Source organism: Callithrix jacchus, chromosome 12 (genome assembly GCF_049354715.1).
Source record: "Callithrix jacchus isolate 240 chromosome 12, calJac240_pri, whole genome shotgun sequence".
NCBI classification, from domain to species: domain Eukaryota; kingdom Metazoa; phylum Chordata; class Mammalia; order Primates; family Cebidae; genus Callithrix; species Callithrix jacchus.
In genome coordinates, this window is record NC_133513.1 from 106654810 (window position 1) to 106669524 (window position 14715).

Sequence of the window (14715 nt, forward strand, 5' to 3'; positions counted from 1 at the left end):
ATCAGTTCGATGGGATTGAATTGATAGTCACTTACAAACACGCATCTGTGGTCTGTGAAGATGTGGGTTTAACAAAAAAGCTATTTTTGTTCAAAGGAAAAATTAATATTGACTGTCTCAAATCCAGAAAGAGGAAACAGATACCAAGTTCATTTTGAAAAATAAGAGTTCATTTTAGGGGCAGACTAGCTAAGCTCTTTTGCTTAGAAGGAGAAATTAATATTAACAGACTCAAATCCAGAAGGAGGAAGCAGATATTAAGTTCATTTTGAAAAACAGGAGTTCAGTTTACGGGCAGGCTAGGTATCACCCTTTTGAGATATTTACCAGGAGTGAGAATCACATTTCATGTTCATTTTTAAGGTACTTTTCATAACTGTGGACAGTGGTTTTTTTTTAAGTGTGTTTATCTTTATTCCCCTATTGTGTTCTTTTTATGTAACCAGTTAATTTTCCAAGTTTTCTTCTGACAGAACCAGAGTCCTTTTATTTTTCCCTTAAACATATCTAATTCTGTTTTTCTTATAAAGGATACTTGCTGGTTTTGTTTTGCTCATCACCGAGGATGAGCTAATGACAGCTTTAAAAATCCCAGCTTGTTTATTACTCGTATATCATCATAGAGATCTGTATCACAGAAGAAAGAAGGAGGATTTTATCTCTGAAAGGATTTTAGTGCATAAACTGTGGTTTCCAGCCTGCCAGACTTCATGTTACTCTTAGGATCTTAGAATAGCCTTAAATTAGCTGCAAGACCTAGGAAGCTTGCTCTGAAATTCAGTTGACATGTTAAAAACCCTACTTTAGGCCGGGTGCAGTGGCTCATGCCTGTAGTCCCAGTACTTTGGGAGGGCGAGGCAGGTGGATCACCCGAGGTCAGGAGTTCACGACTAGCCTAGGCAACATGGTGAAACACCGTCTCTATTAGAAAATTAGCCAGGCATGGTGGTGCACGCATGTAATCCCAGCTACATGGGAGGCCAAGGCACGAGAATCGCTTGAACCTGGGAGGTGGAGGTTGCAGTAAGCTGAGATTGCACCACTGCACTCCAGCCTGAGTGACAGAGAGAGACTCCATCTCAAAATAAATAAATAAACAAAAGCCCTACTTTACCTGTTCAGTATTCTGTTCTTTTATCCCATTCTGGTATTATTAAGGGTTACAGAGAGCACTGGATGAAGCCCATCCTGAAGCTACCTTGGTTAACTGGGCCAGGAGACCTGATTTCAGAAAGGTCACAGATTATATTCCACCTTCCACAAAAGTAACCTGGAAGATGAGTAAGTCCTGTCCTGAATTTTAATATCAAAGACAGTGTTTGTTCAAAGAAAAAATAGTCTAGTAGAGAAAGCATACGCTTTGGGGTCAGGTCACCAGGAGTCACATTCCAACTCTGAACTTGAATTTTCTTATCTGCACAAACGCAGCATGGCTGTGAGAACATGCAGTGATTTTATAAAGCTCCTGGCCCATAGGTGGTAGGTACTAATAATAAATAACTACATAAATCTATGCCTTTTGGACTTATGTATTATTTTTGTGTTGGTCGCCTCTGCTTTTGAGGTTTTACTCAAGAAATCTTTGCCCATACCAATGTCTTGGAGAGTTTCCTCAACATTTTCTTCTAGCAGTTTTATAGTTTCAGGCATTAGATTTAAATCTTTCATGCATTTTTAATTTTTGCATATGGCAAGAGTTAGGAATCTAGTTTCATTCTTTTGCATATGGTTATCTAGTTTTCCCAGCACAATTTATTGAAGAGATTGTCCTTACCCCAATGTACGTTCTTAGCCCTTTTGTCAAAAATGAGTTCACTGTAAATGCATAGATTCATTTCTGGGTTTTCTCCCCGCCCCCCCCATTGGTCTATGTGTCTGTTTTTATGCAAGTACCATGCTGTTTTGATTACTATAGTTTTGTAGTGTAATCTGAAGTCAGGTAAAGTGATTTCTCCAGTTTTCTCCATTTTTCTCAGGATGGCTTTGGCTATTCTCAGTCTTTTGTGGTTTCATATATATTTTAGAATTTTTTCTCCTATTTCTGTGAAGACTGTCATTGGTATTTTTGATAGGGAGTGCATTGAAATCTGTAGACTGCTTTGAGCAGTATGGACATTTTTAACAATATTAATCCTTTGAATCCATGGCCAACTGCCTGGATTTGGACTTGCTGTGTACCCTCACAACGCTGAGCTAGTTACTTCCCCACCCGAGCCTCTACAGCTCATCCTTAAAACGGGTTACAATGACATCTGCCTCCCTCTCTGAATTGCTATCAGAATTCAGTGAGGACATGCAGATTAGAGTTTTAACAAGATCCAGTCCTCTAGTAAGCACTGACAAGTGTTCATTGTTATTATTATTACTTGTAAAATGGGCACGATTATCCCCCTACTACCTACCTTTGAGGCACCCATTAAAGACCAGAGATTTTGTGTGTTCCAAAGGCTGTACATACATATTTTAACAAGTACAGAGGGCACTGTCAATAGCAGTCATTAACAGGGTGGCAATAAGGAAACCCTATTGCTGTCTGAATGGTGTGTCCTTGAAACTCCCTTTGCTGATACTGACATCTCCAAGGGGCAGGGGGAGTGAGGGAGGCATCACAGGAAGTACCTGCTGCCACCACATCTCCCATCTAATGTTGTGAAAGTCACAAAATGCTTCACCTACTGCATGCAACTGACTGTGTTACATGTGAGGAAGTAGGTGCTCTGCAAAGGATTAATGACACTGGATCAGGTCACATGGGCAGGTGAACAAAGAGCTCTGACCAGCCCCAAGTCCAGCGGTCTTTTGTGCTGCTTCTTTGTGGGACGAAATGTGAAGAAAACCCAGTGTCACCCTGTAAACCAGATAGAACACAAAACAGTGGAGGAGCCCAGAGAAGGCGAAACAGATTCAGGATATTTCTCTTTTAAAAGTAGAATGGCATCATGGAAGAAATTTGACCTTCCAAAAAGTGGAGGATAAAGTCACCTTCCAGGGGAAAAACAGCAACATGGCATCTGCAGCTTAGACATACAGAGTTCATGTGTAATTTGAAGTAAGATAGAAGTCGTGGGGGGTTGGGGAGGCCATGCCCTTTCAGAGATTCTGAGAAACTCTGACAATAAATGTCCATGACAACTCAAGGGCAGTACGCTTGACCCCATGTTTGTCAGGTAACAGGCTGGGTTTTAACTTTTTCTTTGCTGCTTTAACTCTGGCTAGGAGCTGTGGGAGAAGGGCGGGCAGATCCTTCTAGCAAATACTCCAGGGGACAGGATTGCAGACTCAGACCCGCCCATCACTAGCTGGGTGACCTGGGATAACCCCTGTCTCCCAGTGGACCTGTTTCCATATCCGTAAAATGAAGTGGATATGATTCTCTTGATTCATTCATATAACAAATATGTATTGAGCAACTTAATGCCAGGCATTGTTCTCCATGTTGGGGATTCAGTGATTTTCAGGACAGAGAAATGTTTCCCTCCTGGAGCCCCCGTTGGCATGGATGGCTGGCAAGATAGCTTCCTACCCTCGTTGGACATGTGTCTCTCTGCCCACTCCATAGTGCCTCATGTCCCACCACGGTGCCTACCTGCTAGACTTTTGGCAAACTGGACCACCAATTGTCTGGAGACTGGAAAGAGCCTACTTTTTGTTGTAATCTCTCTGCTCCTTTTTCCCCCTTTTAATGTAAATGTTACTAAAATGTAACATCCACAGAAAGTGCACACACTGATAAATTTTCATGAACAGAAACACACATGTAACCAGCACCCATACCAAGAAACAAAATACAACTCATTCTCAAGAAAGGCGCTATGTCCCTCTGTTCTCTGACCTCCACCGTAGGGAGAACCCCGTCTCGAGATTTCTGATCCTAGGTATTAGCTTTGTTCTTTTCAGCTTTGTATGTACCCTTTTGCATGTCAGTTCTTTCACTCAGTGTTATATTCATGAGGTTTATTCATGTTGCTTCACATTGTGGTGGTTTGATCATTCTCATATAATATTTCATTAGATGAATGTTCAACAATGTTTGCATTTGACTGAATGGACGGAGGGATCATTTTCTGTTTGAGGCCGTTGCTGAATGGTATTGCTGTGACATGTATGGGCCTGTCTTTTGGTGAATGTGTTTGCATTTCCCAGGGGAGTTGCTCTGGCATAGGTTATGTGTATGTTCCATTTCAGTAGCTTCTGCCAGTTTTCCTCAATGCGGGTACAAAGTAGGTTCCCACCAGCAATGTCTGACAATCCCCGGGGCTGAGTACTCTGCTTCTTTTACACTGTAGCCATTCTGGTGAGTGTGTACTGACGTCACATTGTGATTTTAATTTGCATTTCTCTAGCATCTAATAAAATTTGCCAGGGGACCCTGTTCCACTTCAACATGACAATTAAACAGAGGTATCTGTGCACACCAGGTCTTTTCTCCAAGGATATTGCGGTTTCCATCAGCACCCCCCCTTTCACGCTGGTAGTAAAATCAAGAGGCCTTACTATACACACTTCTTCCACAGCGCCTGACTGAGAAACTTTTATTTCCCCAGTAAGAAGAAAAATGTTTCAGAGCAATCCATCAAGACCACCCGGGACCGAGTGCCTACGTATCAGTACAGCATGAATTTTGAGAAGATGGGCAAATGCATCATAATAAACAACAAGAACTTTGATAAAGTGACAGGTAGGTGTGTGGGTGTGGATGATCCTTTCCGGTTCCGTTTCATCCTCTCCTATTTGTATTGGACATTTATGGGAGAAACACTGCACCCCCCTATTGTGACAAACAGGCCCTCTGAAGGCGGGGTTTCTGTGTCCCGGGGAAAGGGTTATGCGGAAATCAAGAACGTTCAGCCTAAGGCCCCACCATCTGTGTTAGCTGATGCGGGGCTTTAACCAAAGGGCCGAGAATACAGGGGGGCCTTGGCTTTGATGGAGCGGAGTGTCACCAGGAGTCTCACCTGTTGTGGGCAGGCTGCACTGTTAGCCTCCCATTTGAGTTTGCTTCTATTCGTTTAAACTGTGGCCTTGGAAGGCATTGTATATATTGGAGTGTTTCTGCTGCATCTGGCACCAGTATATTTAGCGCCTGGCCCGCTGGTACCCGCATGTGGTATTCATCCAGGGGATGGTCACCTGTGGACTCGTTGCTTGATTCCCACAGGTATGGGCGTTCGAAACGGAACAGACAAAGATGCCGAGGCGCTCTTCAAGTGCTTCCGAAGACTGGGTTTTGACGTGATCATCTATAATGACTGCTCTTGTGCAATGATGCAAGATCTGCTTAAAAAAGGTGAGCACTACCAGGAGTGGTGGCTCACACCTGCAACCCCAGAACTTTGGGAGGCCAAGGTGGAAGGATCACTTGAACTCAGGAGTTCAAGACTGGCCTGGGCAAAATGGCAACACCCCATCTAAAAAAAGTTTTTTTTTTTAATTAGCTAGGCATGATGACATGCACCTATAGTGCTAGCTACTTGGGGGGCTGAGGTGGAAGGTTTGCTTGAGCCTAGGAGGTCAAGACTCCAGTGAGCCATGTTCACACCACTGCACTCCAACCTGGGTGACAGAGTGAGACCCTGTCTCAAAAAAAGAGAAGTTGAGTCCTTACCGCCTCTCCAGCTGTCTTCTTCCTGTACCCAAGGGAGGCGATCCTCCCACCTTGGCCAGGCCCATCTCAGGAGGATGCCTGTGAAGGACAGAGGAATTTCAATGTGAGAAACCTCCCCCGTCTTGAGCAGTCCATACTCATCCTGGAATAGGCAGGTCTCTTTCAGGGAGCCTTCAATCTCTTCATAAAAATATGAAATCAGCTTAAATTCCAGCAAGAAAAATAGATTCTTTATATACAGAATGGTCACAATTTCAAAAGACTCATTCCTGGGAAGTAATACATCTGTGTCATCCTTTCCAGAATGAAGTGTAAGTGTAAATTTTTCTCTAGTGGTGGATAGAGAATAATAATTCCCATATGCTTTAGAACTACATTATTTTTTATATAGCATGTTCACAAAATTATTTCATTAGCTCTTTAACAGGAGCCCTGCAATGTTGGCCAACAGAAGCTAATGCTCATTTTATAAATGTAGGGGCGGGCCACGTGCGGTGTCTCTCACCCGTAATCCCAGCACTTTGAGAGGCCAAGGCAGGAGGATCACTTGAGGCCAGGAGTTCGAGACCAGCCTGGCCAACATGATGAAACCCCATCTCTACTTAAAAATACAAAAATTAGCCGAGTATAGTGGTGCACTCCTATAATCACAGCTACTTGGGAGGCTGAGGCGTGAAAATCACTTGAACCCGAGAGGCAGAGGTTACAGTAAGCCAAGATGGTGCCACTGCACTCCAGCCTGGGTGACAGCAAGACTCTGTCTCAAAAAATAATAAAATAAAATAAATGAAGGGGTGGAGCTTCAGAGAGGATGGAAGATGCACTGAAGGGTGCAGTTAGTAGGGGCAAAACCAAAACCCCACACTCTGGTCTTCTGATTCCAGGACAAATGCGTTTTCTGTTACACCACCCTCTCTAATGGATGCCACCCAGGGTCTTCTGGCATTTAGGGCAAGTGTTTGAAAGTAACATCTTACCAATTCTTTAGACACAGACCCACAGGAAGTACATAGGAACACAATCTCAATCACAGCTGTGTTTCTTAATCTTGCAGCTAAAACAAAAAGTCCTCACCATCTCTATTTTTTTAAACTAGGCTTTTTCCTAATTTCCGCCAACTTGACTGTTACAAGCTGACCTTTTGTACCCTAGTAGGTCATGTGCTAGACCAGATTAGAAATCAGGGGTCCGAGATCCGGGTCTGGCCCAAGTTCTAACAGCTAGGCGACCCAGGCAAGGCAACCACATCCTGATTTTCTTGCTTTCCTGAAATGCGGATTATAATACCAGCTCCTGCTGTTTCTCAGGGATGGAGTGAGGAAGTTTGTGAGCCAAGAGGAATTTTGTGAGCATGCTTCGAGAAGTATAATGGCCCAGACAGGCATATGAACTTGTCCCAATTGTAGTTTCTGTTCTTTTGAAAGATGATTCATTCTGCCCAAGCCCAAAGCATGTCACAATCAGAGAATTCTTGTTTATTGTCCTCTCAAACTAGTAAAGCATTTATTTTTTCTAACTTTACATGCAGTCGGTGCCAGTGAAGACAAAACTCCCATTTTCTAACAACTCTAATTTGTGTGATCTTAAAATAAGCTAAGAACTCCCAACTTTCACCATCACCTTGTACCTCTACTGTCAAAACTAATATCGGAATCACTGTGCAGATGATACGAAGGTGTCTCAGGCATTCGAATGGAAGAGGCCACTCTGGCTTTGCCTGGAACTGGTTAGGTAGCTGGACTGTGCAGTGTCCTGGGCTTGACGCATGGCCCCAAGACTCCGGTTGTACCACCTTTGGGGAAGGTTACACAATATCTCTGATATTTCATTTTTTTATCAGTGAAATAAACAAATGAGGCCTTCCAGTCTTGTAGGAATTAAAAATAACTGATGTAAAGTACCTAAAAGTTATTCCTTTCTCTCTCAATCAGAGAAGAAAGGATAAGTTTATTATCTAGTTATAGGTTGGAGCAAAAGCAATTGCAGTTTTTACCATTAAAAGTAATGGTTAGTTAACCTAATAGCTGGTTAGTTAGTATCCCAAAGCTTTTGATGAGTTCTAGCTGAGCCAACTAGCCACATGGTTTATAATTCCTCTCCTCAGTACCCTAAATGCACAGCCAATCTAGCATTTTTATTTATTTTTTCTTTAATTTTGTTTAATTGTGGTAAAATATACATAACATAAAATTTACCTCGAACCATTTTTAAGTGTTATAGCTCAGAACGACATTCACTTGGTTGTATCACCATCACCACCATCCATCTCCAGGCTTTTTTTCATCTTCCAAAACTGAGCCTTTGGCTCTATTAAACACTAGCTAGCTATTTCGCCTTCCCTCCTGCCCCTGGCAACCACTGTTCTATATTCTCTCTCTGAACCTGACTATTCAAGGTACCTCCTGAAAGTGGAGTCATGCAGTGCATGCCTTTAGTAACTGGCTTATTTCACTTAGTATAATATTTTATTCTCTTTAACATATACGTGCATGATGTTTGTTATATGGCCTGTTTTACAATTCACGGTTAAGGAAACCAAGGCACAAAATAGTTCAGTAACACTCCTGATATCACGGAACTAGCCAACAGCAGGGCCATGCCCATCAGCCCCCATACGCTATTCCTCCCTCTTAACTTCTTAGATAAGTCTGGTGCTTTGAGAGGAGCCCAGTTCCTGGGACCTCCCCTCCACTCCCCTCTAATAGTCAGGGACAGCTACCAGGCTGCCTCTGGAAATGCTGCTTCTGAAGCCCCCAAGAACTTAAAGCCTTAACTCTTCAATGTTCATACTGTTTGCTTGCAGCTTCTGAAGAGGACCATACAAATGCCGCCTGCTTCGCCTGCATCCTCTTAAGCCATGGAGAAGAAAACTTAATTTATGGGAAAGATGGTGTCACACCAATAAAGGATTTGACAGCCCATTTTAGGGGGGATAGATGCAGAACCCTTTTAGAGAAACCCAAACTCTTCTTCATTCAGGTAATCTCTTTTCAGTGCCAGTACACTTGAAAATGGGGAAAGATTACAGAGTGACGGGATGACATCATTTTTACAAATCTAAGTGTTCTTCCAAATTAAAATTAAGGTTTTATTTTTCTGTCACTGAATGGTTGGCATATGTGTTTGCACTGGATCACAAATTATGAAGGTTTTTTATTTTTTTTTCTTTGAGACAGTCACACTGTCACCTGGGCTGGGATACAGTGGTGCAATCTCGACTCACCGCAACCTCCACCTCCCAGGTTCAAGTGATTCTCCTGCCTCAGCCTCCCAAGTAGCTGGGATTACAGGCACGTACCACCATGCCTGGCTAATTTTTGTATTTTTAGAAGAGATGGGTTTTCACCATGTTGACGAGGCTGGTCTCAAACTCCTGGCTGCCTCCCAAAGTGCTGGGATTACAGGCGTGAGACTTCACGACCCACCATAAATTATGAAGGTTTCTTTAAGACATTGCAGTACTTTTATTTGCTTTGCTTAGTAATTTGACACACATTGATTCATTCATCTGTTCATCAGATTATCACTGAGTTCCTAAGTTTGCCAGGCACAGTTCTAGGTATTGGGACACAGCAGTGAACAGCATGCACGTGTCTGTCCCCAACTGCATGGATTAATGTCTGCTTTGATACTTAGGCTTGCCGAGGGACAGAGCTCGATGATGGCATCCAGGCCGATTCGGGGCCCATCAATGACACAGATGCTAATCCCCGATATAAGATCCCAGTGGAAGCTGACTTTCTCTTTGCCTATTCCACGGTGCCAGGTATCACGTTTATTGTCTACTAAGCATACTTCAGTCCATTCCATCATCAAAACACAGACTTGGGGGCTGTATTAGTTTCCTCTTGCTGCAGTAATACATCGTTACAAACATAGTGGCTGAAAATACACAAAGAACCTCCTGCATTCCTTGGCTGTGGCCCCTTCCTTCATCTTCAAAGCCAGCAACTTTGCATCTCTCTGACCCTTCTGTTGTGACAGTGCTCTCTTTCTGACCACAGCTGAGAAAGGACTCCTGTGATTAGATGGGACCCACCTGGACACTCCAGGATCATCTCCCCATCAGTCCAATAACCTCAACCACATCTGCAAAGTCCTTTTTCCACAGCAGGTTTCATGTTCACAGATTCTGGGGTTAGGGGATGACATCTGTGAGCACCGTTATTCTGCCTACCACAGAAGTGCATTCCCTTTTCTCTCCAGGAAAGCTGACTTGGGACTTGATCTTGGACTTCCCAGCCTTCATAACGTAGAGAAATAGACATCAGTTGTTTAAACCACCTAGTCTAAGGTATTTTGCTATAGCAGCCCAAGAAGACTGACACACCCTGCGATCCAGCCCCGAGTTTTACCAAATGCACTGGGCTATCCGGCCCCTCAGCACTCCATCTGACAAGCGATTTATTATTATTATTTATTATCATTATTCTTATTGGTAATTATAAGGACAAACATTTCTATAGTGCTTTACAATACAGAGTATCTTTCATGTGTCTTTTCTCATATTATCCTTATAATAATAGCATACATATTTAGGAAAGGTATTATTGCTGTCCTGATTTTACAGATAAAAGAATTTTCAGTTTAGATGAGCTTACGTGATTTCGGTATGCAGTGGAGCTGTGGCTCAGACCAAGGTTCCTTTACGCTGCAGCCTGTACACAGGTACCAGAAAATGCCAGTAATGGGCAAGCCTACTCACTTTACCAAGTGCCACATTAGACTGAGTCTGTACAGTGAAAGTCCTTCCTTTGCTTTGGGTACAAACCAGCACTGAGTTAGAATTTTCCCAGCTGTGCTAGTACTTTTGTCAAGTGTTTGGCACAAAGGTACTGGTTACAGTAAGTAGGACGGTGTGTTTGGAAAACCAGCTCTAGCAGCATCTACAGATGGGATTTTGTGAGAGCGATAATTTCACAAGTTTTAAGGATGGTATAAGATAGAAAATAATTTGGTCTTCCTGCTCTTGAGAGGGAGGTGGTGTAATGGAGGCATATGTCTGCATAAACAAACCCAGTGGTAGACTTGTAGGTGCTCTGAGCAAGGAGGCAGATGAGAAAAACCATGTTTTATTTTTTATTTTTAATCATATATATATATATATTTTTTTTTTTTTTTTTTTTTTTTTTTTTGGGAGTCTCACTCTGTCGTCCAGGCTGGAATGCAGTGGCATGATCTCGGCTCACTGCAACCTCCACCTCCCGGTTCCAGCGATTCTCCTGCCTCAGCCTCTTGAATAGCTGGGATTACAGGCACACGCCACCATGCCCAGCTAATTTTTATATTCTTAGTAGAGATGGGGTTTCACTACATTGGTCAGGCTGGTCTCAAACTCCTGACCTTGTGACCTGCCCGCCTTGGCCTCCCAAAGTGTTGGAATTACAGGTGTGAGCCACCCCACCTGGGCAAGAAAAGTGATGTTAAAAAGGAGCTGCTGTAACTGAGCCTAAAATTTCAAACAACATGGGTAAGAGAAAGATGGCTTGTCAGATGGAGTGCTGAGGGGCCAGATACCCCAGTGCATTTGGTAAAACTCAGGGCTGGATCAGAGTATATCAGTTCTTCTTGGGCTGCTATAGCAAAATACCTTAGAGTAAGTGGCTTAAACAACAGACGCTTATTTCTCTAAGTTATGGAGACTGTGAAGTCTAAGATCAAGTTGCTGGCTCAGTCAGTTTCTGGTGAGGGCCCCCTTCCTAGCTCATAAATGTCCCTTCTTGCTATGTTCTCACATGACAGAGATTGACCTAGACAGAGTGAGGCCTCTGGTGTCTCTTCTTATAAGGACACCAGTCCTCTTGGATCAGAGCCCTACCCTAGTGACTTCATTGAATCTTAATTACCTCTATAAAGGCCCTGCCTTTAAACAGTCACATTATGGGGTGTGGCCTCAACAAATGAATTTTGGGAAGACAGTTCAGTCCATACCACAGGATGTTGCAGAGCATGGCCAGGGTCAAACCAGGACAGGGAGGCAAGTGGCCCTACTGTGGTGGGCCCTGTGTGCTGTGCCAAGCAGCCTGAACTTTACCCAGATAATGTGGGGAAAGGAAACCATTTTAGGTTAGGGAGTTATAGGATGAGATTTCCCCTTCCAGGGCATCAGGCTCTCCTAGCCCTGCCCCTCAGACAGTTGGGCATTCAGCTTCCTCGTGCCGCTAGATTTCTTCAGCAAGATCCAACTCTACTCCCCTGTATCCCAGCAGCAGGAACACATTTTCCGAGGTTCTCTGCAAATTCTTTCTCTAGTAGGCTTGGATTAGAAAGTAGAACAGACCCTGAAAGGGTGGTGAGGAGTTCCAGAGTTATGGAATAGACCTCTAGTATTTCCTTTGGAAGTCTGCACATCCAGATCTGTCTCACACTGTCTCACACCCATGTATCTGAGGTGTATCAAGTGGGTACCTCCATCAGAACTGACACAGGAAAGGACCCTGGCAACATCCACCAATGCTGGCCCTTAGTGATGTCTGTCGTTGGATTTCCATGCTGAAATACCCAAAGCGCTTTTCAGCATCTTCATGCCAACCCTCTAAATCTCAGATGTTTGCTCTCTGAGCACACTAGCATAATTCTCATTAATGACTTGTGTGCAGAGTAGGGTGAAACTGTTTCTGAAAAGCAGGTGTGAAAGCCCATCCACTCATTCTCATTGGTGAGTGGAGCAGCTGTCAGAATTAGCTGATTTGATTGTCTCCTTTCTTTCCTGTTGAAGGCTATTACTCTTGGAGGAGCCCAGGAAGTGGCTCCTGGTTTGTGCAAGCCCTCTGCTCCATCCTGGAGGAGCATGGGAAAGACCTGGAGATCATGCAGATCCTCACCAGGGTGAATGGCAGAGTGGCCAGGCACTTCGAGTCTCAGTCTGATAACCCACACTTCCATGAGAAGAAGCAGATCCCCTGTGTGGTCTCCATGCTCACCAAAGAACTCTACTTCAGTTAATAACCATACCAGGGGTGCATTCTAGCTGAGAAGCAATGGATCAGGTTCTTTTTTTTTTTTTTTTTGATGCTCTTGAAATATTGAGAAATTCTCCAGGATAATAATTTCAGGAAAATGTATTAATTCAACAGGGAAGAAACTTTCTGGTGCTGTCTTTTGTTCTCTGAATTTTCAAAGACTTTTTTAATAATGTTATTCATTTGGTGACTGTAACTTTCTCTTAAGATTAATTTTCTCTTTGTATGTCTTTTACCTTGTTATTAGACTTAACACATGCAACAAAAGTGACCTCTGGAGAAGGCTCATGCCTGTGTCCACTGTAATTGGTGGTGACATTGGTAGTCGGAGCCATCTTTGCACTTGGTAAAGAGAATCCCAGTGTTTGACAAAACACAGCCAAGGGGATATTTACTGACCTTTTTTCGGAATGTGGATATTGAGTGTGATCTGAATGATTTTTCATTGGCTTAGGGCAGATTTTGATGCAAAAATTCCCAGATAAGTTCAAGGAAAAAAGTTTAATGATTCTGATATGTATCTGTCAGGGTCCAGTCTGGAAAGCAAACTAGAAACAGAAACACCATTCTACGTGTTTCAACAGAGGGAATTTAATACAGGAAACTGACTTACATAGATGATAGAAGAAAAGCTAAACAGCAAGAAGCTGTTTCCACACCCAGGGCTATGAGGATAACGGTTTCCTGAATCCATAGTAGGGTCATTCAGAGGGGCTGGAACCATGGTGGGGGCTCCCTAGGCGGAGCTAGGACCACCAATGGATTGTGAAAAGCCAAGCCATGACAAGGACAAAGCCACTGCCTGAGATGGAGTGAGCTGAGTCAGTTACAGAGAATACTTTGGTCTCACCTCTCCTGCTCTCACATCTTCCACCAGCACCTTATCATTCCAGGACTACCTGGAAGCCACCTTGCCAAGGCCCTTGGAAGAGCAAGGGACAGTGAGGCAGGAGAATGACAAGAAATGAATAAGCCTGGCCCATAATGTGAACATAAGTAATCACTTTCTCTAATGTTCAACAATTCATCCATTCAATCATTCATTGGGGTGTCAGATGGTCTACATATGTGTAAAATAATCTGTTTTGGCTTTATGTGCAAAGTCTGTTATAGCTTTAAAATATATCTGGAACTTTATAGATTATTCCAAGCCTCATTTTGAGTAAATATTTGTTACTTCTAGTTCTATAAGTGAGGAAGAGTTTATGGCAAAGATTTTTGGCACTTTGTTTTCAAGGTGGTGTTATCTTTTGAATTCTTGAAAATTACTGTTTTTTTTTCTCCCTAGTAGTAACTGGTTAACAAACAAATGTTCATATTTACTGATTAAAAATGTGGTTGCTTAATTCCTAACCAGTCTTGTTTACTTTCCTTTTGAAATTATTTATTGTGATGGAAAAATGAGAAAACAGGATAAGAATTGACCCTATTGGCTGGGCACAGTGGCTCACGCCTATAATCCCAGCACTTTGGGAGGCAGAGGTGGGTGGATCATTTGAGGTCAGGAGTTCGAGACCAGTCTAGCCAACATGGTAAAACCCCACCTATACTAAAAATACAAAAAAAAAAAAAAAAAAAATAGCCTGGTGTGGTGGTGGGCCCCTGTAGTCCCAGCTACTCAGGAGGCTGAGGTAGGATAATTGCTTGAAACTGGGAAGTGGAAGTTGCAGTGAGCCAAGATTGTACCACTGCAAAAAAAAAAAGAATTGACCCTTTTGGCTTGACCTCAACACATAATATATAATTTTTTTTGAAGTTAGTACACTAATAAAATAAGTAATCACTTGGGAAAGCCGGGACTCCTCACATAAAAGGTCAATCAACTTAGAAAGAAGTTTGTGATGGGCTGCCATTTATTAATTTTGACAATAAAATTAGACAACATAAAAGTATCTTCTTTCAAATAAGAAAACTAATTTCGGGTGAGTTTATTAGACCTGTCCCTGGTTTCCTGCCATCTAAAATATTCTAAATGTACAAAACCGGAGATCATAACAAGCATCTACCCTACTATTCCCAGAATTCACAGGCCGTTCTTTGGATAATAAGCTATCTATTAAAGGTCTCTATCATATAAATCAAAGGGCCTACGTGTATTGCAGTAAAAACCATAGCAATCTAGTTATTTGCCTTTAACCTTCATTAAAG

At 42.7% G+C, this 14715-nt stretch overlaps 1 protein-coding gene across 6 annotated transcripts in view; it reads left to right on the forward strand.

Annotated features, from left to right (window-relative positions):
- CASP7 (caspase 7) overlaps positions 1–13920 on the forward strand; it is a 40465-nt gene extending 26545 nt beyond the window's left edge. For all 6 annotated transcript variants that reach the window (XM_035269139.3, XM_035269138.3, XM_035269142.3 and 3 more), the window contains 5 exons: positions 4545–4678; positions 5159–5287; positions 8409–8584; positions 9242–9371; positions 12324–13920. In XM_035269139.3, coding sequence (XP_035125030.1) covers positions 4545–4678; positions 5159–5287; positions 8409–8584; positions 9242–9371; positions 12324–12550 — 796 coding nt within the window. In that variant the 3' untranslated portion in view covers positions 12551–13920. The remainder of the gene's footprint in view (positions 1–4544; positions 4679–5158; positions 5288–8408; positions 8585–9241; positions 9372–12323) is intronic.
- Positions 13921–14715: the final 795 nt, after the last annotated feature.